Here is a 26,911-nt window from a genome sequence, read left to right on the forward strand (position 1 = left end):
CTGACTATAGGAAGCTATGGCGATGGACTTCCCTTTTAATGAAATTAGTCATAATACAGTTGTTGTGCATTCGCTAAAGCCAGTTCAGTTTAAGTACTTCTGTTGTCTATATATGTATAAGTGCTTGAGTATATTTTCCACATAAATTGACGAAACTCCTATATCTGATGACAACGTAACCTCTCAAACACTTTTACATAATAAATTTTACATTCTCTGAAACACTTAAAGTATTTATGCAGTTAATAAAATTAAATTTTTTTTTTTTAGAAACCACAGCCACCACTAAATGAACGTAATAGTACTCACATGAGAACTATGTCTCAGACAAGTGATAACACACTTTAATCAATTCATTTTTAAAACAGAAACTTGAAAACAGCAAACTTAAGTCCGAAAATTCCAACATTTCCATCACATTATCACATGATAGATACATCCAATTTTTTCACGTGTGTTTTTCAACCTTTCACTTTCCGACTCCCTTCTAAGCCTTTAGAGAGGTAATTGAAAACTATTTCAGGCTATATCACTTAACTGAGGAAAACAGACACTATAACTCCCCCCCTCCCCCCACCCTCCGTAGCAAGCTGAAACCAAAACAGGGCAATTATACTAAATAGGAAAACTTCATCTAACTGGATAACTGTTTAGTCATTGCTGGCATGGTGTCAAAGGCATTGAGCAGTTCTACAGATTATTCGGATCGATACTTAATAAGGTCAATCTTTAATCAACCAGCCACCGCCATAATTCTGAAAACATGTCTGATTTACAGCTGCTATAAAACCAGCAACTTAATCACAAATTTCTGTAGTAGATATTGCGCCTAAACTGAGGACTGATGATCATGGAACACATTATTTATGCACAAATGAATTTGGTTTCTTTTCAAATCTGATTTAAAAAAAACCCCAAACATCCAAAGTATAATCAACAGACCCAAATTAAAATACTCACTTATTTCATGACAGCTTACACGAAGCATAAAAATCATGCTAGCCAATGCAAAATGTATACCTTTAACATGGTCACAGTGTTTTTTATACATACTTTTATATATTTGATTTGAAGAGAATTATTACTTCAAAAATCATACTTAGGACACCGACCTGGATTGTATTAAAGACGTCGCATCTCTCATGCCAATTATAACTGGGAGTGCTAACTTCCTCAAACAATAAAGTTTGTATTTCTAATTTTAAGGGTCTTTAAGCTAACCTCGCTACACTCCACTCAAATACATGTACACGAGCCTGCAATCCAGCCAAAACAGATGAATCCAAATATGGAACAAGCACAATGTCAAGCAAAGGTCAAAGGTAATTCAGGCACATGCCACCAATGAGACTGCCAGAATCTTCCACCTGCTGAAGAAATATACAGGTGCGTATAAATTCTTGTGGATGCTGGACTCACATTTGTCTCACATGCCTAACTCACATGCCTAACCCACAAAAAGGGACCATAGCATGCTTGGAATAAATTATTATGGCTTTAAGGCCACTTTGGCAATATGCATATTGTAACCATATTGTAGCTGTCGGCCACAAAATTGGGCCACATCATACCAGGTAACAAAATGGGCCACATCATACCAGGTAACAAAATGTGCCACATCATACCAGGTAACAAAATGGGCCACATCATATAAGGTAACAAAATGGGCCACATCATACCAGGTAACAAAATGGGCCACATCATATCAGGTAACAAAATGGGTCACATCATATCAGGTAACAAAATGGGCCCCATCATATAAGGTAACAAAATGGGCCACATCATATCAGGTAACAAAATGGGCCACATCATATCAGGTAACAAAATGGGCCACATCATACCAGGTAACAAAATGTGCCACATCATACCAGGTAACAAAATGTGCCACATCATATCAGGTAACAAAATGGGCCACATCATATCAGGTAACAAATTACTATATGTTACCAGTTCAACCACAAATCATAATTACAAAGGCAGGAATAAACAACAGATCACGCAATTCAGCCCTCAGTTACTTTAAATGGGAAAGGTTCCCATTACTCAATGTTGTAAGTTCCCCTTAATTCTCCTCCCCATAATTAACACTTTAATAACACCTAATGTTGCGAGGCCCCTGCATGCATCATTATAAGTAACATTCACAGGCCAATGAATTTGAGGTCTGGTATCACACTCCAGTGTCAAATACACTCCTGAAACAAACCCAGATGCGCTAGCAAGACACACTTACAAAAGCAAAAGTCTTGAGAATATGAATTCAGGTGTGCAAATCACAATAGCTAGGAGTGTGATAATCAAACAACTGCTTAGAGACAAAGACAAAGGCCTGCATTCAGGCCAAAGAAACATACAATTAAATTCTATGGCGGTACTGCAGCTCAAGATGCCAGGCTCTATGGACCTGAACACACTGAAGTGAAGTGGAAAGAAATTTCTTTGTGTGGATGTGTGTGGTCTATGATCCACACAAGTTACTCACTACATAAAACAGTTAGAGCTATACAAATGGATCCACTTGCACTTTTGTATGCTGGTCACTGTTTGGAGAAAATCCACAAAACCTCCTGATTCTAGTGGGTGTCGGCTAATAAACAGGCCAACATACATGTTCACGCATGAACAAAATAATCTTGTCTATAACTGAAAAAAGAAAGCCTTATGCACAAAAAATTGTTTGCTTAACTGCTTTTTTGCTTAATTGCATATTTCTTTACCCCAGATTGACAAATAACTCTAATTCACCTACACCGAACACATTATCTCCATGCAAATTTCAATTTACTGTTAAATTCTAGGTACACTGTAAATGCTGTTGAAAATCTGTCCTAAATTTGTCCTTCTTACATACTTATTTACCTGTTTCAATATTAAAACTGAAACACCAAAAAGATTTACCAAATCAAGTCAGCTTGCTTTCTTGCTGACAAGCTTTGTATCGTGCAAATTAAAACATGAGTACTGGCCGTTAAGAGTAGATAGTATTCTATATGGTCAAATCACTATGATCAGAAATCCTTTACAAATGACTAGATTAAACGTCTGCTTCAGATACTGTCAGGTATCTTGTTTAATGCAACAACAAACCGGACCTCTGTCACACCTGAAAAACGCTACTGTGTGGTGTAAAGAACTCACAGTATAAATAAACAAATCAACAATCTGTGCACTCTTGAGAATTTATTAACTAACTGTGTTAAGCTCAACAGCTTTATGCAAAAGAAGTGAATATATGTGCGGAATACACAAAATCACTCCCAGGGAAAACTGGGAGTTTCGCCAAACTACATGTGTACCAATCCTGTGTTTACTTAGCAGAGACAAACTGGCAGATCAACATTCTACAGTAGTCTTCTTGACACAACCGCTGAAATTTGGCTGCACTGGAATATGGTGTTATGATGTCATGTATAGGAAGAGGTTGTTCGGCTTGGCTGAGAACGAAGAACAATGTTAGGGAAGAAAACAAGAGGCAGGGTTAACCATAGCTGTTGTTTATTCCAACATTGTCAGTCAGATAGACAGCTCAATGTGTTTGGAGTCAAGTGTATTCAGTATGAACTATGACAAGAAATAACCTCAAAATGTAGATAATGCCAAAACAAAATGCTTTCCTAAATATTGCAGTCAGCTAGAACTTGGTCGTGGAACAAAATTCACGCCTCACTGACATCCACTTGTGGCATGAATACAAATTTTTATAATGGTATACAAAGTTTATCCCCCATTAACATGGGGTCTATACAAAGACATGCGGAGAAACAGTATCATTGTTTTGGTCACTTAGCAGACCCCATCCATGGATTTAAAAGCTGATCCGTTTTGGATAACTTTCGAAATAACCACGAATGAGACAGACAGTGGGATGAAAGAGATGAAACTACACAACATACTCATAATTTTCACCTTTTCAGCTTTTCTGGATTAAATTCTGAACATTTTTCTGAAGTATTTTTTATATAAATAAAGAGGAATTCCTTCAAAAAGAGGGCAAATAACACTTACCACTACCAGTACTTGCTAACCTTATTCATAGGTCAATCCGTTCTCAAAGTTTTCACTGATATAAGATCGTAAAGGCTGTAGTCACACATTTGTCATACAGACATTTCTTCTGCTGCTCTGATCCACTGGTTAGGGATTTGATTTCCCCATCAGAATTAACTTAGTCGCATCACATGAAGGTTCTCTTGACACTTAACAGCTTCAAACATCAATATTTTTGAGGTTACCACAATCAAACTATAAGATAAACAGTTGACAAATAACAAGCATCAAATTCCCTTTCTGAGTGCTTCAGGTACAACCAAAATGATATATACGTGTAGATATCAGTATGGCTTCACTCTGACAACAGAGGGAAACTGTAGACAACATGCTGCCCCTCAAGAATGTAGATCACAGGCTTCTCAATGACTTTCTGCAACAGGTTAATAAAAACAACAATGGAAGACTGGCAAAAGTTTATCCACATATAGAAATCATACCTAGTAAAAGTGACTCAGAAAAAAGAAAAAACAATCTATTTACTCAATGGCCTATACTAGTACCATCACACCCCACCCCACACCCCACCCCACACCCCACACCCCACCCCACACCCCACAAACTTAGATGTTTTAGTCTGTTGAAGACAGTTGGTCTCAATTTATTGTTACAGTGTACATGTGGAGATCCCAGATACTGAAAAATATTTGAATTAAAAGAAAATACTAATGGAATGGGGTAAAGGGTTACAGGTGTGGAAAAGTGCATCTGCCCTTAAAATTGATTGAATAAGGTCCAAAACCACTGTTGATGAGATGTTTACTTTTTGAAGTTCCGATGCTGTGTAACATACACACAACCTCTGTACACATATCTCCCTCAGGAGGAGTTCCTGACATAGCTTTTCACCAAAAAACCACGGAAGAGCTGGCAACAGCATGTACCATTTGATTAGGATGCTTCTAGACGGAAATGTATGGCAAGAAATCTTTATGATTATCTCATCAGACAGAGATGTTACTGTCCTGTTTCGTAACTTTTCGTACTAATTTAACCCTGTCTGTGTTGTGATTACTCCTTCAGCATCGAAAGCTGGACACCAAATTTTGTGAAGGTGGCCCACTGGCTTTGTGCCAGTTTGTTTTAAGCACAGTAAAACGGCACTCCATTAGGCAAGGCTAGATTTTAGGCGCACTAAAGTGCATCAGGCTTCTCTCTCTCTCCTTTTTTTTTTACAGTGTACATGTATGCGTGTAAATCTGGTTTAAAGGTGATATCACTGAATAGAGTCGGAATTGAAATTGCGCCGGAGTGCTTCGTGACTCAGACCCCAGCAGCAACTGACAAATGATGAGCTGGTTGGTGGAAATTACTTAGATACACAAAGTGCAAAACTGATATGTCAGAATGTCAAAGTTTAACTCATTCTCTGGATGACCTTTGACCCTTCATATCAGTCTGATTTCCTGTCTGCAATAACTATTTAAATCAGCTGATGATCCTGTGTGTAACAAACAATGTATAATAATATTATAGGGTTGAAGTTTAGATTTAAAAAAAAGCAACCTATACAGCTGTATAATAGGGCAAGCGACAATAAATCAAGTCTTCAATTTGGCTGAGTTTGAAGAATGACTATGACTGGTTTTCAAAACTGATTAGAATTAATCCAGGTTACATCAATCCCCATGCAAATGTGGATAACAAAGTTGACTGGAACACTCACACAAGATGAAATGTTTACATTTTGTAAAAGGTAAATCTTTAATTGGCCTACATTTACATGCAGGACACAACAAATGTAGTCGTATTGATATTTCAATCACTAACGTTTATTTCTCGGTTGTAGTTGGTCGCACCAATCTGACACACCCTCCATGCAACTTGTAAAGTGGCATGAAAGTTATGTACATATACAAATACATTTATCTTTGCTTGAATGGGGTAAATATGCGAATAAGTGAGTTTATGTCCGTCTGATTTTACAGACAACGTCTCAAGCCAATACCATGGGTACTGTTTATGGAATAAAATACAGTCAGTATTTGAAAGTAACAATTTCTGGGCAATGCACCAAAGACCAACATCTGGAAATAGTACATGAAAGTCTAAAATCACATCTGGAATTAGTTTACAAATTAGCATCAACAAAATACTGTATGTACATAACCATCTGGACAAATTGCCTTAATTGTTAAAAGGGAAACATAGAAGAAACCTACATAACTTTGGCTCTGATGTACTTGTGAAAAAGGCTTCACAACTGGGAGTAAGTTTTCTGTAGTATTATCAGGAGTGATCAAGTGCTTGGGGTTTACTGTCCGTTTTATCACAAAGATCAACCGTTCAATGCAACCTTTGATCACCAGATCAAAGGAGTTTTTGCACTATTTTATGTATAGTTCTGTGTCTAATTCTGCTTAATCCACCGTAAAGCTGCATGAACTGAGCAGTTGACACAATGACCAGTGTCTGTATTAACAGGTGCACTGTTTGAAAGCATTATAGAAGGGAGATACTTCAAATTGCATTTTTCTTGCTTCTGACAGGGAACAATGAAATCATGCTGAATTTCATGTAACTGAAAGCCCGCAGATAGTTGATTTTTGTTCAAATACATTATATACACCTATGTTAAATTATTTAACTTATTTCTAGATACAGGTATGTTTTAACCTGTCAACTGGAGAAAACATATGGTTCTAATTGAACAACTGGCTCTCAAAATTTACCCTGTAATTGTTATCAATAGGCTAATATTAGCTTACATTCTTCTGCATCGATTTATATACGCAGTTTAATGTCCACTGTAATACAGGCAAATACAAATTTGACAGTACAATTAATTAATTACCAGGTGAATACGATAGCACCATTTTCTATCCTACCACACAAAAAATGATAAAAAGTCATTCTCACCTAGATCAATGAATATGGTAATTAAGATCCAATAAGCCAATCAGGTATCAGGATCAAGGTAAATATCCCCAAGCTTATCTCCACCACTTAGGGTTATGACAGTGTTAAATCTGATCCGATGAAAGCCACTCCGAAGATCAGTGTATCCCTCTACTCTCTTTCTACATCCGAAAACTCACAAACACAAAACTTTCTGGGCACGTGTAACTCCAACAAGAACAAAGTCTGAGGACTACCTGCTTCTCAAACCTATTCCGAAAGTCGAAAAATAAAGGTTTTGCCGGTAAGCTCTCACACACCTTCACCCAGGCTTAGCTCAATTGCCCACAGAAGCCCTGATATAAGGCCAAGATGGTGGTACTGACTCTCAAGGTTTTCTGGGAGTCAAGTGATACCTGATACCCTGCCGTCTATGACTAGCAGCCCTCCCCACTCCCTCTCATCCACCCTTCCTTCCTATAACTCCCCCTCCCTGCTTGTTCAGACAAGACTGGATGCACACATGCAGTAGCTGCTTCAACATGTACCAGAAACTTTGTAAAAATCTGTTGTTTGGAAAATCCCCCATCCCCCTCAAAAAACATACACACAGACTATACAAAATTTCTGTCAGTTTATATTGTTGTGGGAAATTGCAATATATCTTCAGAAATTTTTTAAGAACATGATTATAAATGCAATAAAATTTTCATAAAAATGTTCCAAAAGTGCTGATCCATTCCAACTGCAAATCCAATGCACTTCAGAAAAAAGAACCACTTGAAACTATCTGTGTGTCTACAGCTTCACTGGAAAGGGGGTGGGGGCAGATTTTTCAGGGGTCAAGATAAATATAACTTATTAAAAATATATGTGAAGGCTTGAAAACTTGAAACTTTACAGCAAAAGGGTGAGTGGTCTTAAAAGTGTTTGGTGGAAGAAAATGGGAGTGTGAGGTTGGGGGAGGGGAGGGGGAGGAAGATGGACAGTGGAAGACAGGGTGGGGATGAAAGAGGGATATGAGCATTAGTAAGCCCATGAGGCAGTTATTTGGAAGTCTGACAGGGGCACCCCTACCAGTAACTACCACCCTATAAATAGACAGGGCCTACATTGCTCCAGTGGCTATATCTATCTGTACCAAACATATCCAAAAAACTGCCAGAGACCTTAATATAGAGTGCAAGGTCAGGTACATGTATATTTGGTACTGGTTGTTAACTTAAGTTTTGGCAAAGCTTGGACATTTGTACAAGCTGTAAATGAAACTTGGCTACTGGCAGAAGTGGGTCTGGGAAGAGCAATGGCCAGTCCTATAAATATACTCGTAGATCATATATCAGCCTAAGATAAATTTTACTTTACATTTATTGAAAGATCAACAAAATTTTAAGATCTAAGGTAAGTATTTTCAAATATGGACATATCTTGTTGAGAAATGAATCCACCTGGTGTAAGAACAGATTGAGTCATCAAATTTAGTTCTTTCCTTCTGAGTACATTTAGCATCAAACAACATCTTCTGGCTATATATACACAGGGAGTATATTCTGTTCTGCGTGTGACTTTGTAAGTCATATCATTTTTAAACAAACAGTATAATATGAAATCCCAAATTGCCCCTGTGTCTCATCTGAGTGCCCAAGTAATTGCACACAAAATTACAGGAAGCATTACCTTTGATGTTGTTGTAATGGTAACAGATAATGGGGCCAATGATAAGTATAGTAGATAATGAGGGGCTACCGCAGAGAATTCCTTCTAAAACTGGGTCAGATATATGTACATGTAGGCTTCCATCAAGTATACATGTCACAGGTCAGAAAATTGTAAATGTACTTCCAAATTGGGGCCAGGAAATCATAAGGAACTGAATCATCCCTAACATGGATTATTGAATGGTTTCCAAATTTGGCCCAAATACTTTTTGATTTTGATTCTACAAAACTGCAGTGGCTGCCTACTTTAAGCGCAAATTTTCATCAGAGTGATTTGATTGTTGCATAAATTGGAATTCAAGGAAATCGACGCTTGCAAAGACACTTTTCAGACAGAAGTGAGGTGTACGTACTAGACGAGTTTAACTGTGAACAGTTAACACGGATTGTAAGGACCAGAATGATCGTGGGAAAGAACTGTTAAATTCTGTCTCTGAGGACGTGTTTGACCCTAGCCTAACCTCTCTCAGACAGTTCCAGCACTGCAAGAAAACATGCCTCAACACTTGCAAGAAAGGCGCTGGATTAGCACTACCTTTCTAACCCGGACTAATAAGGATACCCATGTTAAGAAAAATTAACCACAATCAAAGGAGGATCATCCGTCCATAATCTGCACTCCATTACTCTGTTCTACTGTTTGAACAGCAATGCATTGCATCTATGACTATACAGGTGGAATTCAGAGTTACAGTGGCATTGAATCATTGGCATTGAGTGAGTGAGTGCTTGGGGTTTAACATCGTGCTCATCATTGGCATTGAAAGTCTTCATGAAGGTGTATGTCTGATCTATCTACCATAATGCTTGTAAGGTTTATTTGATTGGTGTTTTATGCTGTACTCAAGAATATTTCACTTATTCGATGGCGGCCAGCAATATAGTGGGAAGAAACTGGGCAGAGCATGGGGGGAACACACAACCATCCGTAGATACGGATGGAGAAACCAGCTGCATGGACAACATCAACTGCATTGGTCGGAGGCTCCTGCGTCATTACGCCCCTGCCTTTCAGATACATATGTAGGTATGCACAATTCAAGTCAAATATACCAAAGAGAAAGACAATTTCAGTGAACTTCATGTATGTTTAATTATGGGTGGTAAAAAAAAAAAACACTTTCTACAAAATGTTAAACTACCATTTTTAGTCATGATGTAGCATCTATAACTGCATGACTATTGGGGACATGAATGGATTCCTGTTGGCAAAATCAGAGTTGACCTCAGGACATGCCACTTCACATGGAAATTAACAGCAGGTTTAACAAATCAGATGGCTCAAGAGCACCTATCAAATGGACATGCCAGGTTAAGATCATCTGATGGGCAGATATGCATGGGGGGGGGTAGGGGGTGGGGGGTGGAGGGCAAACACATGTTAAATATTCTTCTTACCTATCAATTGGCTACCAATGGTGTCTATTGAAGGGATTGTTTCTTGTTTTCATTTTCAGGGAATTTATTTATTTATTTGACTGGTGTTTTATGCCGTATTCTGGAATATTTCACATGTACAATGGCGGCCAGCATCATGATGAAATTACAACCAGGTTGAGCCTGGGGCAATCCCACGATCATCCGCAGATCGCTGACAGACCTTTTCATTCTAATTTTCCTTCCGAATCTCCCATAAACAGCAATATGTGGCATTGTGTATTACTAATTGGAGGTACAGTTGGGAGGAAAACAAACTTAGTAATTCAATCATGATTTCGGAGCAGTTCAACTTAAAACAATGCAAGCTGTTATGGAAGGTGTAATTTCTTGTAATGCAAGATTACCATATGATCTAGTTAATCCAACATGGTCTGGAATCTTAGATTTATTTCTTTATTTATTTATTTGATTGGTGTTTTATGCCATACTCAAGAATATTTCACTTATATGAAGGTGGCCAGCAATATGGTGGGAGGAAATCTGGCAGAGCCCTGGGGAAACCCACGACCATCCCCAGGTTGCTGGCAGACCTTCCCACGTACGGCTGGAGAGGAAGCCAGCATGAGCTGGACTTGAACTCACAGCGACTGCATTGGTGAGAGACATCTTGGTCATTGCGCTGCGCTAGCGCGCTAACCGACTGAGCCACAGAGGCCCGTAGACACCAGGAGTATATCAGCATGAGTTTCTGTTCAACAAGGATAAAATTCTATTTGCTGGAGGAACTTTTAATGAACCAGATGCCTGCTCTTCCATTTGGAACAACAGGTGTGGCTCCATATGGTGAATATCAACTGTCGAAATGCAGCAATGATTTACAAATGCATTTTCGTAGCTCCGAATATGAACACTGCTAAGAATACACATTACCAAAATAACCGTAACAAGAACTTACTAAGAATTAATGTATGTTGATGCTTCTGTGACAATTCATAGTCAAAAATGTAATACACTTGGGCCCAAAATGACTCTCTTATTTTAAAAAATTTCATTTTGGCACAACATGTACCTATAGTAATACACCACCAAAACATTAAACCAAATGGTATTAACTATGAAAACCAATACTCACTGGACCGTAGGTAGCTTGGGGCATGCAGGAGGGCATTACCTGGAAAAAACAAGGGATTGTGTCTAATTATTTTGTTCATGACATGTTTAGAATGATCATTATGTTGTTCATCACATGTTTAGAATGAGAATAATTTTGTTCATTACATGTTTAGAATGAGAATTATTTTGTTCATTACATGTTCAGAATGACAGTCAGGTTAAAGCGAGCAGACCAGAAAATAATCTGATACAAGTACACTGTTATATACATTACATACATTTGTTCTGTTCAAACACACAGGAAGCCAAAAGTCACACTTTAAAAACACTGATTTAACAATGATACCAAAGGTTTGTTTTCCTAGTCCATGTAACAAAACTATAAATCATATTTAAGGATCAAGAAATGATAACGTAAAACAAAAACAAAAAAAAAAACAAAAAATGCATAATACAAACAGTCTATGGTTGGTCTTATTGATTTTACAAAATGAATTAAAATAAGAGATTCAGGAATAATATACTGTCAGAAATTATAGAGACAAGTTACTGTAAGCCATAAGCCCATCACACTGTCCATCACACTGTCTATCACAATGCCCATCACAATGCCCACTAAACCAGCCACAAGAACACAGCAACATCAACACGTTCCTAATTTATGACTGTAAATGACATTTTACAACAAAATTACGCTGACAAAATACACACAGCTGAATGTGACAATTCCATAAAACTATCATAATTAAATGTCACACTTCCATGGCAACTGTGCAATCTTCCTTCACAAGTTTACAACATATGTGATAGCACAGATGTATATGTTAACTAGGATTGGAAAATTAATAGCTGGCCAGAAATGCATGAGCGCAAAGTCTGATTGGGTAATGGGTGAGTCAATAGTGTCACCCCATGACACTATTAAGGTAACTTAATTTACCTTAATAAATTTATGTCGCGAAAACGAAAAAAAACTCAGGTAGGGAGTGAAAATATTCACTTAAAATAATTACCATTATAGACTTAAGTAATGTTTGTACATGTAACAGAACTCCTTGGGAGCATAATTCTTTTTCACATGCTCATCCAATATGTCAAATGAAAAATATGAAAATTCTTATTAAAAAAAAAACTCCTTCATCTGAGCATATTTCTTTATGTTTAAAGTTAAGGTACAACTCTTAGCAAGTGAACTTCCTTTAGTTTCTGAAAGGAGACCACACATGCTTGAATCATCCAGACACCATTCTTGATGACCCAGAAAACCAGGCTTCTCTCCAGCAATATCTTGATGTGACATTTGACCTGAGTGACTCCCACACTTGATATAAACAAAAAGGCCAAGCAGGGCAGTTTGTCATGTATACAGGAAGCCTGAACTGAGGGGCCTCCCTTTCCCCCAGGGGCACAAGAATACTGTTAGCCTTACCCTAATAAATCCCCCCCCCCCCCCCCCCCCTGCCCCACCCCACCCCCATCACCACCAACCCACTCCACATTACATCACATGTATGTGACCCCCATCTGTTATCACTAAAGTAAATCTTTCCAAAATCTCACTGCTAAATTTATGATGCAATCCTGATTGGCTGTTATCATTCACATATCTGTATTCTGATAACTAATATTTAGTACACATTTAATAATACCTAACTATTCACTGGAGAAACAAAAAACCAAAAGATTTCCACCAATTTTTTTTTTCACAAGTATTTCTCTATAAAAAGAATAGAAATCAGATGAAGGCTACATTAACACTTTTATCATACAGACAATCTTTGTTGTTTTCTGCATGGAATGTCACAAATAATTAACACTCCCCAAAGAGCAGTAAAAATGAGTGAGTTACTGCCGGTTGAAAATGACCGATGTTTTGCATGTATATTCTGCATCCCCCAGGCCCTTAACTGGCCTTCCATTGTGCCGGAGGTACCCCCTCCCTCCTCCCTCTAACACCATCCCCTCCCCACTCTCATTTTCTTTCCCCATCAGGGTAGTCTTACATTCCATCTTCATGTGTCTTCTCACATTGATTCTCACTTTAATTCCCCACATGAAATCTATACTTCACATATGTGTTAAACTGCTACGAATAACGAAGTCAGACCACACCCTGGTGAGAGTGATCAACCTCAGGTGAAAACAATCAAAGTCAGGTGAAAGGTACAAGTGTAGTTCCATATCACAACAGATTCAATCCAAAGTACATGAGGGGCAATATGTTGTGTATTATAACCTGTGTTAATCTCCAGCTGAATACTTAAATACTTATTTGACACAATAATTCTTCAAGAAATATAAAGTAGCGAACATGCATTTAGTTCAACTGAGAGCCCCAGAATTTATTAGAAATCGAAGTTCTTATGAAATCTGAATTCCAAACTGATCAAAGTCGCTGTTTTTCCAACGAAGATAACCCACGTTTTCTGTAAAGTGCCAATTTACAATTTACCCGATCAAATTACAGGTGTGAGTGCACAGAATAAAACTACATGCTATTTCATATCTACATGTACATGTAAGGTGAAACATAGGCCTGGGGTAGGAGTGGCAGTGCAGTTCATGCTAAGCTACATAAGTAATCCCATTAGCTATGCTCACAGCTGCCATTATAATTTCATGCTCCCAGCTCTTTGCAACATTACACAATCTGTACAAATTACGTGCTCAATTGCACTGCAGATATGCAGAATAATTTGCTTCAGAGAAATCCCTGTTCACCATACTTAGATAATATGTTATTATGAATCCAACATGTAGATAAACATCTATGTTTTTCGGATGGCGTAAATATCGATCAACACTGACCTTTCACAAAAACTGAGCCTTCACCTGAGAAATTTTAGCAGCTGGTAAAACATTTACAACCATGGTATTCCAGACCTAAGCTCTATGTTCCTACCGTCATGCTCACCTTCGGTCATATAGACTTCCATATAAACAATTTCTCTAAAAAAAAAAAAACAAAAAGACTCAAACCCTACCTTATTTTTGCTATCCACCAACCGATTTCCTAAAACGCCCGAAATGTAATATGTCAAAGCAAGCATTGATAAACCATCTTTCAACTGTAATCCAGCCATTTAAACTTTCGAATCGAACAACTCAAATAAACGTCTGCCAAGTTTGGAATTTTTTTTTTCCAACTTCAGGCATGGTGATGGGCTGTGAAAATTTTATCCTAACCAAAATTCTCTCCAAGAAATGCATGCCCTGTAAACAGAATGTTAGGTGGGACAGATATTTTTTTTTTGTGAAATTGTTCACGTGGAAGTCTATATGAACGTCCAGCTTAGGAATGAACGTCCAGATTAGCTTTGGGCTACAACCATGGCACATAAAGACAAAAAACAAATGGTGAATATAATAGGCACTGCACCATTATGACAGTGTAACCATGGTAAAACTGGCTTTTCTTCTTCCCACTCTTCCATCCCTCAAAAAGTACTTGTTTCTGACCAGCTATTTTACAAAACCTAACTTTATAAGACAGATAGTACTGATTCAGTCATAGCAACAATAATGAAACTGCCTGGCTTGTGTAAACATACCAGCAAGTATCTATTTTTAGCTGTGACTGTAAGGAGTTTGAACGTTTATTTTTCTGTCTGTCAATCCTTTTTTATGTTCATCGATGAAATATTTTGCATTCTACCTTTTAACATGGACCATTGACTTAACAAAGGCTGTGTCAGTGTAAGACGACATCAAATCCTGTAGGGGGTGTCACAGTTATTGCAAATATATGCCTCTTGTTTTAATTATCATTCAATGCCATACAACATCAGCATTTCTTGCCATATTGTAACTTTTGTAAGTACAATCTATATATTGTTGACCAGAGGATATCTATACCGTGATGCATTCATTAAATTTGAATAAAATTAAGGATATATGGACAAATAATTTCAAAATGTTAACAGCATAATCTTCACAGAATTCATCAAATGTAGACTTTGAGAACTTGCAAAAATGGCTCAATTAAAAAAAGAAGTACATAGAATGCTTGTTTAAGCCCCCCCCCCCCCCACCCCACCCCCTCACCAAACATTAATTACATAGTGCGTCGTGTGCATCACATGAGTTGAGCATCAGACCATTAGTCTACCATAAGGGAGACAGTCACTATCAACATAACGCAAAAGTTCACTAGCACACATCAGAACCTCTGATATAGACTGTACACTGATGCATGGAAATGTAGCACATAGAGTTAGCTTTAACGGGAAGCTTACATACAGCACATGTATGTATCCTAGTGTATAATGAGTTCATCTGAGTTGAGCAAACGTCCCCCAACATAACAGATGCCATATGGCAAATGCTTGTCAGCTTATGTCAAAGATGGCCAGCCTCCTTGTGCCCATCACAGGCTGTGTATAACACTACTGGTTCAAAATAAACTTCTACTTGCAAGATGACTGTAGCAGTTAAAGAACAGTGTGATATTCGCATTGACTGAATGATTAATGTATTGGTAGTGATTTTCCACTTACTAGAAAGAAGTTAAATACACATGTAAATACATTAACAGCATTAACATGATTCTGTAGTTCGAAAATTTTCAGTGAATGAGACACTGAAGAAATATTCTATCATATCTAGAAACTACCCTAGTCATAAATAACTGCTTAAGTGTACATAAAGACACTCAAGACTTCTAACTCAGCCTGCTTCAGTTGAGACAATACAAGCATTAAAGTTAGCATCTTAGTGTGCAACAACAACAACATCTCTTACCTCTGGGAACAGAGTAATCTTAGGTACATATATAGTTTGATTATGACTGCGAGCTGGTGTCGTGGGTTCATTGTAAATCGATTCCTTTAACTCCATTCCCGTTTTCTCACTAGAGTTAGACTCCCGTCTGTTTTTCTTGGAGCCTTTCCGTGAGAGTTTTCTCTTTAGTTTCCCAAAGCCCAAACGGGTGAAAAAGTTTAAACTTGTTCCAGGCATCGTTCTGGGCGGAAGTCTGTTTCCACGGGAACAACCCAGCGAAATTTGCACAGTTAATTTTTTTAGCCACGTCCCAGTATATGTGGCTGGAGCGTCCTGCTTTGAAGATCTTACGAAAAACACCTCTTCATTGTGTGGACTATCTGAGTATTTGTTTCACACACTTCAACGAACTTAAAAATGTTTTTCGTCTACCCAGTTTTTGGAGAACGGGAGTGGTAGCTTTTTCCTCCCAAGAGAGCACAAGTCCAGACTAGCCTAATTGATATCCAATGTGGAACAGCCAGTCCTACTTGAGACCAACCAGCCAGGAACAGTTTGACACTTTTAGTTTTGAATATCCCTCTATAAATAAACAGGTTGAATTTCGACCCTTTCATTCAAGGACTGGAGACTCCCTTGGCAGGCTTGAGCTAGCTCCCTCCTCTAAAGATGGTGATAAAGCTAAGCAAAAATTGCAGGTTCTCCCCGCTTTCCCCTGGTAGGCGATAAAGTTTAACACCAGTGGCTAGTCTTAATTCAGATTCTAAGTGGGAAATCTTTTTTCCCAAAATAGACATCCATTTTCACTTGCCTACTGCAGCACAGAAATGTGTGTCGTTCAGAGATGCTGAATATCCCTTAGCTCCTCAGGTCTTGCAAGTCCACATTTAATATTTTGAAAGTCCTGTGTGTAATCCACACAGCCAAGTCACACTGTTTTAGGTCAATATTGTGGTATCAGATGACACTAATGTTGTCACTGTTCTCCCGCCAGCTCTAACCAGTCAGTACAAGCACCAAGCTCAAACAAACTGCTCAGATGTAATTTCACGGTTCAGCGATGGCTCAGCCACCATCTGCTGTATCTCAAGCTCCTGATTCAATCACAAACAACAACAACACTAATTGATGTGTTTGTAATAAGCAAAGGACACATTGTACAAGCTCCAACACAAACTTTGTGTTAATCAGATTTGTCAGTGCGTTTCCAAGTGAAAGTGATTAATCCTTGTCTTTATGCATGGAGCTGTTTTGAGAATTATATCAAATCTTTTATCAAAGCAAACACTGTTCACAGCAAAGGCACCTGAACTGCCTTCTTTTTGATCCCCCTTTCGTTGAACCCTCTGATTAAAGCCTTAGGAATCTACAGATTCATACGACATTGTTAGAAGGTGGAGATAAGTATGTAGACGCACCATTAAGTCAAGATTCACCAATTGCAACCTGTGCACTCTTATACTTCAACAACACTGTCTATGACACAAATGGTCTTGAAGCAATGCTACACTGTTGGTAATCCACATCAACAGTATATCATTCAAGGGTTTTTGCATGCATCACTTATTTCACAAGTCATGAAACAACTAAATGTCTCAATTATTCTCAATGGAATGATGCTCCAAAATCCAAATCAAAATTGTCTCTCTCTCTCTGGCTAAATCCACAAATCTTTTAGTTTTCACAACAGCAACATCCATTTCCACACACAACTTCAGGGAACAGTGTACACTTCTGCCAGAATGTCCAACTGGGAATCTGCTTCGGAAATCTAAATTATTTTTCTCAGATGGTCTTGAGTCCCAAATATTTATATCTCCTGGGCTAGCACAAGAGTCAGAAGGTCTCTACATGCAGGCATCCAATTTTAAATATGCAGGTCCCAGCCATGGTGTGTTTATCTTCTTGTTATCACTTCTGGTCAATCCCAACATGTATATATACTTTGGGGGGAAATGTGTGGGTAAATCCAGGGTCAGACACCAGAGGTCATCAATGTGACCTCATTTAGGTCACAGGCCAGGAGGTCATCTAAGCATAAAGCCTACAGATGTCCATTCAATCACGCTGACCAACTGACCAATACAATGACTGTTAAGGCTCTTCAGAGCAGTATTGGCTTAAGACACCAGCACTATCCATAAAATGCTTCTCTGAATATCAAAAAAAGCTTTGTGCTGATGATCCATACACTGTTCTGCAGTACACTACAAAAGTGAAAATCCTGGCGCCATATCCATTCCCTTCAAATAAACTGCTGGCAATACTGGAGACTTCAGCCAAGGTAAAAATCAGACAGAAACTTTGTCAAAAGGCTTTCGACATCTTTCATCTTCAAACTAAATCTAACATGAATCACATCATCTGTCCCCTTTATGATTTCAAAAGAAGCCGACTCTCATATCTATCACCCACCAAATTTGTAATGAGGCATGCCCTGATCTGGGTATGTCGCACTGACCCAGCCCAGGCTGAAGGGGGAGGGGACAGGAAGAGCCCATAGCCCAGGGGAGGGATTGGGTGTGGATTTCCAGAGTGACTCAGCATCCACGTGGACTTCATGCCATGTCAACTTGTACAGCGTCCTTGGAAACGCATGTTTTAGACTTTGCATCATGGATAATCATGTAAATGATAAGCTGCAAGATATATGCAATGTTGCTGGTTTGAATCGTAGGTCGACACTTTCATATGCAATACAAGTCACTCAACGGCTTGTTATACATAACTCCTTTTACCAGCATATTAACTTGATTCATCATAGATAGCCAGGTCTATGTTCCATGCTGCTGAATGCTGTGTTCCCATGTTTGTTGGCACTGTTCATGATGTCTTCCTTCTTCAGTCTTCAGTGAGGTGGTTATTTTCTATGCCAGTATAGGTAACATTAATCTAACCCAGTCTTCGATCTTAGTGCCAGTATATCTCTCTATAGTCACTGTTTTCAGTGAGGTGGTTATTTTCTATGCCAGTATATGTAACATTAATCTAACCCAGTCTTCGATCTTAGTGCCAGTATATCTCTCTATAGTCACTGTTTTCAGTGAGGTGGTTATTTTCTATGCCAGTATATGTCACATTAATCTAACCCCGTCTTCGATCTTATTGCCAGTATATCTCTCTATAGTCACTGTTTTCAGTGAGGTGGTTATTTTCTATGCCAGTATATGTAACATTACTCTAACACAGTCTTCAATCTTATTGCCAGTATATCTCTCTATAGTCACTGTTTTCAGCGAGTTGGTTATTTCCTATGCCAGTATATGTAACATTACTCTAACCCAGTCTTCGATCTTATTGTCAGTATATCTCTCTCTAGTCACTGTTTTCAGCGAGGTGGTTATTTTCTATGCAAGTATGTGTAACGTTACATCTAACTCTAACCCTGTCTTCAGAACAGCTTTCAATTCCAATGACAAAGCCCTCTCTCCAAAGATAAAATCAATCAACTCTGATTTTAACCCCTTGCTACACACACCAGCAACTCACCTCCCCCCCCCCCGCCCCCTTACCAATAACCCGCCCTCCTCCCCCCTCCCCCCAGTTTTCAAACACACACTGCCCGTGCCCTTCACAATTATTAACAATAGAGAAAAAATGAGTCACAATTTGCTTCCTGCTTCTTTGTTGTATTTCTGATGTACGGTGGTTTTAGCCTTGTAGCTTCTGCATTATCCTTTATTGCAGTGGAAATATAAATCATTACTGTATTCAACAATGTCAAGGCCAAACTAATGTTGCCATATTTGTCAATGTTTTGATGTCCTTTGTATAAAGAAAAAAAAATATGAAAACTCTGCTTAGCCAGATAGTGTTAATTCTCTTTCTGACATGAGATACATGTATTTTTTAAATGAAAACAAATTCATTTCATTTGATAAAATCCAAGAGATGTCTGTACACAATAATATAATTTGGTATCCAATGTGAAAGAGCCTTCCCTTATATAATTATTTGTGGCGTTCACAGAGATTGTCTTCATTAACACATGAACATGCCCTGAAGATTTAACTTTATGAAAACAAAATTTCTTATAAGAATCTCTCAGTATCTTGAAAATAACATGGGCACATCCTCCAAAACCCCTCAGAATATCATCTCCATGATAACCACTATCCTTGGCAATAAATATTTAAACAGATGCAGTCAAGCGGAACTGTAAACATTTTGTTTCCGCAGCAGTCAGGGCATCTTTTCTTCACAGCCAGAAGCTGCACAATAGCAATTAAAAGGAAACAAAGCAGGCCTGAGAACATCTCCTTGACAGAACCCTCTTGGGAGTTTTCAACTTGGCCAGAGTGTGATATTAACTGGGTTCAGGTTACAACAGATTATTGCTTAGGCAGATTCTGCGCAAGATTAGCACAAAATTAAGAACCAAGATTAAGCTTTGGACTTGGAATCCTCATTTTAATGATGTCTCAGTGAAGTATTTGAACTACTCAGTGTCTGTAGTCTCTTCTCGATTATCAACAAAAGCTGCTGACAGCAGCTGCTCTGACCCAACATTACTCTGATCTTCTGACAGCATTTCTATTCACTGCAATTTCCTTAATATTTTAATGCAGCAGATGAAAGAGAGCATTTACCATAGGATTCCTCAAATCCTCAGAGATTGTAAGGTTAGGATTTCTTCCTTTGTGTCACACATGAATTGCAATGTGTATATTATATATATATATATATACTTAAGATTCGGACTTCTGGAATACTGGAGAACTAGAATATTTTACCTGATGTGATATATACAAAAAAAAAAAAAAACACCCCCCCCCCCCGAAAAAAAAGAACAAAAAAAAAAAAACAACAACAGAGCAAATTTACAAACATTTTCAAACAAACTTCAAACCATGTGAATTTCAGTAAAGACACATGCATTTAGTCTTCTGAGACTTGTGACACACTTCTGAGGTTTACACAGCAATGAAAAAGTACAGGGTTTAAACAGGGTTAATCACACAGGAATGTTTAGCAAAATAAGCAAAATTATTTGAATGGTACTTTCCTTCTAGTTTTTATTGCTTTGAATATTTACATTTTATTCAAATCAGAATGGACCTTATAGCATCTTTTTTGCAGTGCTGCCTCGCTGAAGTATTGTGATACAGACACCTAGCATGGTTTATTAATATTCAGAGCCAACAGGCCAGGAGCCCACTTACAGGTCTGATAACGGGCATACATACCAAGTAACAGAAGCGTAAAATACACATATGTAGAGCTAGGTAAATATAAAATACAATTTTTGTACAAAGATAGTGTAAACACAGGTAAACATATGATGTAATTCTTTGTACAGAACTGTTATAAGCCTATATGTAAACATAGGTGAATATTTAAAGCTATTCTTGTTGAAATTTCATAAAAAATAAAGAATTGTAAACCGCTATAATAAGAAGTTAAGATCATGAAATATGTTAATCACAGAAAACCGATAAAAAAGAATCGAGTGAACTGACCTTCTAAAAGATTGTTGTGAAGAAAAAAATTTCTATTTCGTGATTAGAACTCATTATAGGAATTCATGGCTCAAGGGAAAAAAGAATGTTTTTGAACATTAATTCTAGTTGATGCAGGTCGGAAAGTTGCTGTTTGTCGTAAGGCTCAGGCAGGAAAATTATAGTTGACCTGCTCTACTAGGTAAGGCGAGTCAACGATAGAGTGAACACATCTGTGTAAGAGCTTTAAATCGGCAGCTCTGCGGCGATCAGATAGTGTGGGCAGCTGAACATGTTTACACACAGCACTGTATTTTTCAGAGGAATAAGGGTCATTAGTTTTAAAACAAAGATATTTGATGAACCTTTTTTGAATGGACTCTAACTTGTCTGAGGGATATTTTGACACCTTACCCGGGCATAGTATTCTAACACGAGTAAAATCTGTCTTAATTTAAACTGAACATGTTTCAATTAATTTTAAATGGGGAAAAAATCCAGTTTGACCTATTTAACTGTGCTAGCTGTTAAAGACCATCTGAATATTTGGGTTGAACAGCTTGTCGTTGTATTACAGCCTTTTAGTAATCTACAGCATCATGTTTGAGACAGTATGAAACGTTTTAATGAGACACTGCCTGCGTTGCTCGTCATGAGACACCACATGCACTGCATATGTGACATAGGAAGTCAAGCTCTAATATACAGGAAAAGGTCGGTTGTCAGAATACCCTGAAAGCCCAAAACATCTCATGGAATTCATGAGTACCATGAAGGCATCATTGCAAAATGCTCGGAAAGGAAATTCACAAAGAAACAGCTCGTAATTAGTTCCAAACAAGAACTAGGCGAATAGAGTGATCACTGACAGCGCCAGAGTGCTTTATGGCCAGAATGGGCAGCCCCACTTTAATCTGATTCTATGGCGTGCAATAACAGCAATACCTGTGCTTTATTTGAGTATGTTTGGCTTAAAGGAAAAAGGACCATTAAGAACATAATCAATGGTTCCAGCAGATGTTCAAAATCACACAGAGCTCTTCAAGACAGAGGATATGAATGGCTAATATTGGATTGAGGCTATATAGGGGTGACAATTTGGTGTCAGGAATCCTGTGTAGATGTCAAAACTTGTTTTCATATATCACGCATCCAACTTTGACAAGAGAATACTTGTCTGTGTTGTAGTCTGTATTTAAGGAGATTCTTACAGAATGAAGAATTGCATTCATGTCTGTCCCGGATGTAAAAAGAACTTTGATGAAGGCAACTGGAAGAAAAATGAACATCACTTTTTGCTGTGTTCTATTCACCAAAACATTTCCTGCATTTTGACCAATTTTTCAGTTCTCTTCAGACTAATCTACCAAAAACATGTATCGATAAATCATACTTTACACATACATGTACTGTAAAAATGATATGCAAGAGCTTTTGAAACGTTCAAGTACTAACATTTCTAAATCTGAATTGCAAAGAAAACTGCACGGGCTGCTTAATAAGCTGCTTAATTCAGATAATAAAATACTGGAATAGAATTCTCCCTACCGAACAAAATCCTCGCTGTTCATACTCGGGCGAAAGTTGTGTTGTTGTGCATGAACATGGGTGGCAAAGATACATTTTGACGGTTTTGATTCCAAAGGATGATATTAAAAGTTATCAGACAAGATTTGGTTATGGTAGTCTATAACAATCAATGCGAACAAAACATCATCCAGGTAAACTCCGAGAAGCAGTCATGTTTCCTTCACTAGTTCGCCATCTTGAGAGACATTGTGGACTCTCAGTAGAATTTCTCATTTAAATTCATTTGTATAAGTGTTTCACTGTTGCATTTCGGGCTTGCAACTGCTTCATGATCCAATGTGTTTATTAAAAGCTTGCAAAAGTGACTCCTTGGCAGATGCATTCACAGTCCTCATCTGGAATCATTCAGTAACAGCTGTGCTCTCCACTCAAGTTTTGTTTAAGCCATTATCAGAATAAAATAATGGTAAATGAATGGTGATTGACCATTGATGAGTTGGATATTCCTCAACAAACACATTGTAAGAATGAATTAAAACCACATTTTTTGGACGGATTAAAGTAGTTGCTGCTCATCACTCCAATACAATTTGTTCTTTGCAGAAGAAATTCACAATGTACATAATGAATGACCAGGTAACCTTTTATCCTCACACGTTACACTAGACACTGAAAGATCATTGGTTTATCCAGGTGAAAATTAAGTAACGTTGTTTCTGCACTAGTAATTGATGGTCCCAGGTCCAATTCCCACGATAATATTGGTTATTCAAGGATATAGGTACTCCATAATGAAATGAAGACAGACTCAAACTCCTTAGGAAAAACTACATGTACCACTTCAACACCTAACCATCAATCTTATTTACAGGTACAATCCACAGCCTTGGTAAATCCTTCCATGTCATGGTAGCTCCACAAGGAAGGAAGAGGGATTCATTTAGATATCACAGTGCTCTGTGGCACAGATAAATCCTTGCAACAACAACACCGCATTATGTACAGAAAGCCACTCATTACAGTATTTGATTGCAATCAAGAGTCGTGTACAACTGGACAAATGCCAATATTTGCGCTTCCTATTTAGGCACTCCATTCCTAAACTCATTTCTCATTGGCTGATGATGATTGATTAGCTTCTGTTCTAACCTATACCAACAGGCTGTCCGTTTCACTTGTTAGGTTCGCAGAAGCAGTGGTCATTTACTCCAGCCCAAAAAGCGTACACTGTACTTTTAGTCACTTAATAATTTCCACAAGTCAAATCGCTGCTCCTGAATGACCATGCTCCATCAATTCACAATAATACATACATACACACATAAGTCTAGAATATGCACTTGTTCAAATGCCACTCACTTCACATGATCATTCCAAGCGTTCTGGTCTTCAATTTTTCTCTAAATTTCCTGCACTGTAACATTCCTCCAAGATTCCGTTCTCTGTTCTCACTTCGCTTTTCAGAATTTACAGCTGTCACAGTTAAGTCATTCTTTGACAACTTTCACATATTTCTCCACGGACATTCACAGGCAAACACTAGATAGCTTGATACCTCTAAATTTCATTTTGAATTAGCAAGGACTTGACCCATCTATCAGTATAAATAACCATTTTTTTCCTTCGTTAACACAACAGTCCATAATACATTTTGTGACATGAGCTGTCCATACTCAGTACTGCAACCCTTCTCCAAACATGTGCAACTTGAAGACTTGAATCATGCTAAGTTGGCCACAAAGCTGTTGCTGGAAAGAATCCATCAGTACAAACACAAAACAGCTCTGTATCAAAACAGCAAAAAAGTACACCTAATAATATCCCTACAATGGCACGAGGTTTCCAAGTTGGCCAGTATCTGGTTAACTGGTGCTACAAAGCAATGAAAGCAGATCGTTTGCTTCCTGTAATAAACTTGGCAGCTCAAAATTAGTTCTGCATCGGTCCAATTCATTGGTCAAGAATCAAGGGATTATTTTTTGAACGAGGCTCTTTGGTTACTTTCTAATCAGATGAATGCTTATCAATATGTTATCATGGGGCGTATAATCACCGAACCATGGGTACAGCTGAGCGCCTTACGTGCGAAAAATCCGTTGTCATGCCAAGGTTATTATGTGGAAATATTGATGCTGGCATAGGAAACGTGCTGTTGTTTTGCATAAAACAGTCTGGAACCAAAGCGCTGTAATCACTTTTCCAAATATCTAAATACATCAGGACCGAGAACAAAAGACGCTTTCCCTCATTTTGTCTTCTGAAATTTCAATATGGTTATTTAACAATGAAATCTGGGGCAGTGTGGTGCAAATAACCCAGAGCACATGCAAGATTTTGCCATATTATGATTCCTGTGCATGGTCCATGCTACATTTGAATTTTTTGGTTTTCAATAGGCGTGCTTGAGTAGGATTTCAGGTGAAGTAAATGGAGCTATTGTTCAGACAGAGAGCACTTCATCACTCTAAAGCCGAACAGCGCGACGCCACAACATCAATACTTCAATTAGTTCTACAATTACCATTTTGTATTAAGCACTGGAGACAACCTACTCTGTGAGACAATGTTTGACAGCTAGCACACTGTGTAACTCTAACAAAGCTGTTTGGCCACATTTTCCAAACATCAACGCAACCATGAAGTGATAGATTTTCCTACAAGCGCACAGAAGAATCTGAACAAATTTAGTAAACTGTTTCAACAAATGTAGAATTTATCAACACAGCTCTTTATTAAAGGAAATAATCCAGAACTTACACTGACTTAAGTTTAATACCTGGCTAAAATATCCTGATTAATTATCACAAAACACATGTTTTCCATGTGTCCCACATCAATAACGTGTAAACACTTTACTGTCAATAATACTGACAACAAATTATTTCTTGAAATGATTAAACTGCATTGCATCCTATATTTTAATCGATTAACCACTGAATGTATTGGTTTACAAACAAATTAAATCTCCTTTTCTCTTTTGAATCTGACTTTACCAGATATTTAATATGCACCTATAGAGAATATCATAATTTCTGTTATGCCTAGGGTGATAAAACATCACCCCGATTTCTGGTAGGAATGTCAATTCCAGCACCATGTAGTGAGCGTCCTAAGCCCTGATGAACTGACAGCTTACCAGTCATGATATGGATTCAAACCCAGGGCTGTTCAGGCCTGCGTTAATCCCTTAATCCCTAATCATAATGCATGGGAGTTTTTCAACAGAGGAAGCTGGGGTTGGTTACTACGTGTACAATGTAATGGACGACGGTTCAAATGCCACAAATATCCCAGCTGATCCCAGAGATGTGCCGAGCATCAGAAATGACCGCAGGTTGACCTCATAGACAACCTGGAAGGATTACTGCACATACCACTCAACCTGCTGACCACACAGATATGCTTGTCACAGCTACATGTAAGCCTACCATGATGCTAAGTCTATTTCTTAGCTTATGTAATGAATATCTTCTTTTCATATCTGGGGTCTCTTCACTACCTCTAAAACAAACTGGGTGTACTGTAACAATTTCGGAGGTTAGAGTTCCAGCTGTTGTTGATCAAAGGTATGCATGGCCATGAGATTAAGTGCCAGCACTGGAGAGGAATGAGTGTAGTATAGTTCATGTTACTTTTAGTTCTCTTTCTTCACCCTTAAATGGACACACTTATACGGCTAGAATTTCACAGGCTTTTACATGTACAGGTCACCATAAAGATTTATTTATTTATTTATTTGATTGGTGTTTTAGGCCGTATTCCAGAATATTTCACTTATACGACGGCAGCCAGCATTATGGTGGGTGGAAACCAGGCACAGCCCGGGGGAAACCCACGACCATCCGCAGGTTGCTGGCAGACCTTCCCACTTAAACATCTCTTAGGGGAGAGGTCAATTATTACATTATCCTCAATTTACATGTACATAATTTTGTCTGAAACGAAATGAATATTAATTTCTCAACAGAAACAGTTTCACCTATTTAGGGAAACATTATTTCTGATGGTTACGGGTTTCACCCAGGCTCTGCTTGGTTTCCTCCCACCATAATGTTGGGCCATCATGTAAGTGAAATATATGTAAGCGGCATAAATAAATAATTATTTTTGATCTATGCAATTTTATAG

General features: G+C 38.1%; 1 protein-coding gene across 12 annotated transcripts in view; it reads right to left on the reverse strand.

The window, feature by feature from the left end:
- The window catches only part of LOC135464639 (tensin-3-like), a 185,125-nt gene that overhangs the window by 44,184 nt on the left and 114,030 nt on the right, over positions 1 to 26,911 (reverse strand). For 4 of the 12 annotated variants that reach the window (XM_064742105.1, XM_064742104.1, XM_064742106.1 and 1 more), the window contains one exon: positions 11,116 to 11,154. In XM_064742105.1, the coding sequence (XP_064598175.1) occupies positions 11,116 to 11,151 (36 nt within the window). In that variant the 5' untranslated portion in view covers positions 11,152 to 11,154. Of the gene's footprint in view, positions 1 to 6,906; positions 7,273 to 11,115; positions 11,155 to 15,836; positions 16,896 to 26,911 lie in introns of those variants that run through there. The other 8 variants (XM_064742100.1, XM_064742103.1, XM_064742099.1 and 5 more) reach the window with 7 other exon arrangements.

Source organism: Liolophura sinensis, chromosome 4, assembly GCF_032854445.1.
Source record: "Liolophura sinensis isolate JHLJ2023 chromosome 4, CUHK_Ljap_v2, whole genome shotgun sequence".
Classification (NCBI taxonomy): domain Eukaryota; kingdom Metazoa; phylum Mollusca; class Polyplacophora; order Chitonida; family Chitonidae; genus Liolophura; species Liolophura sinensis.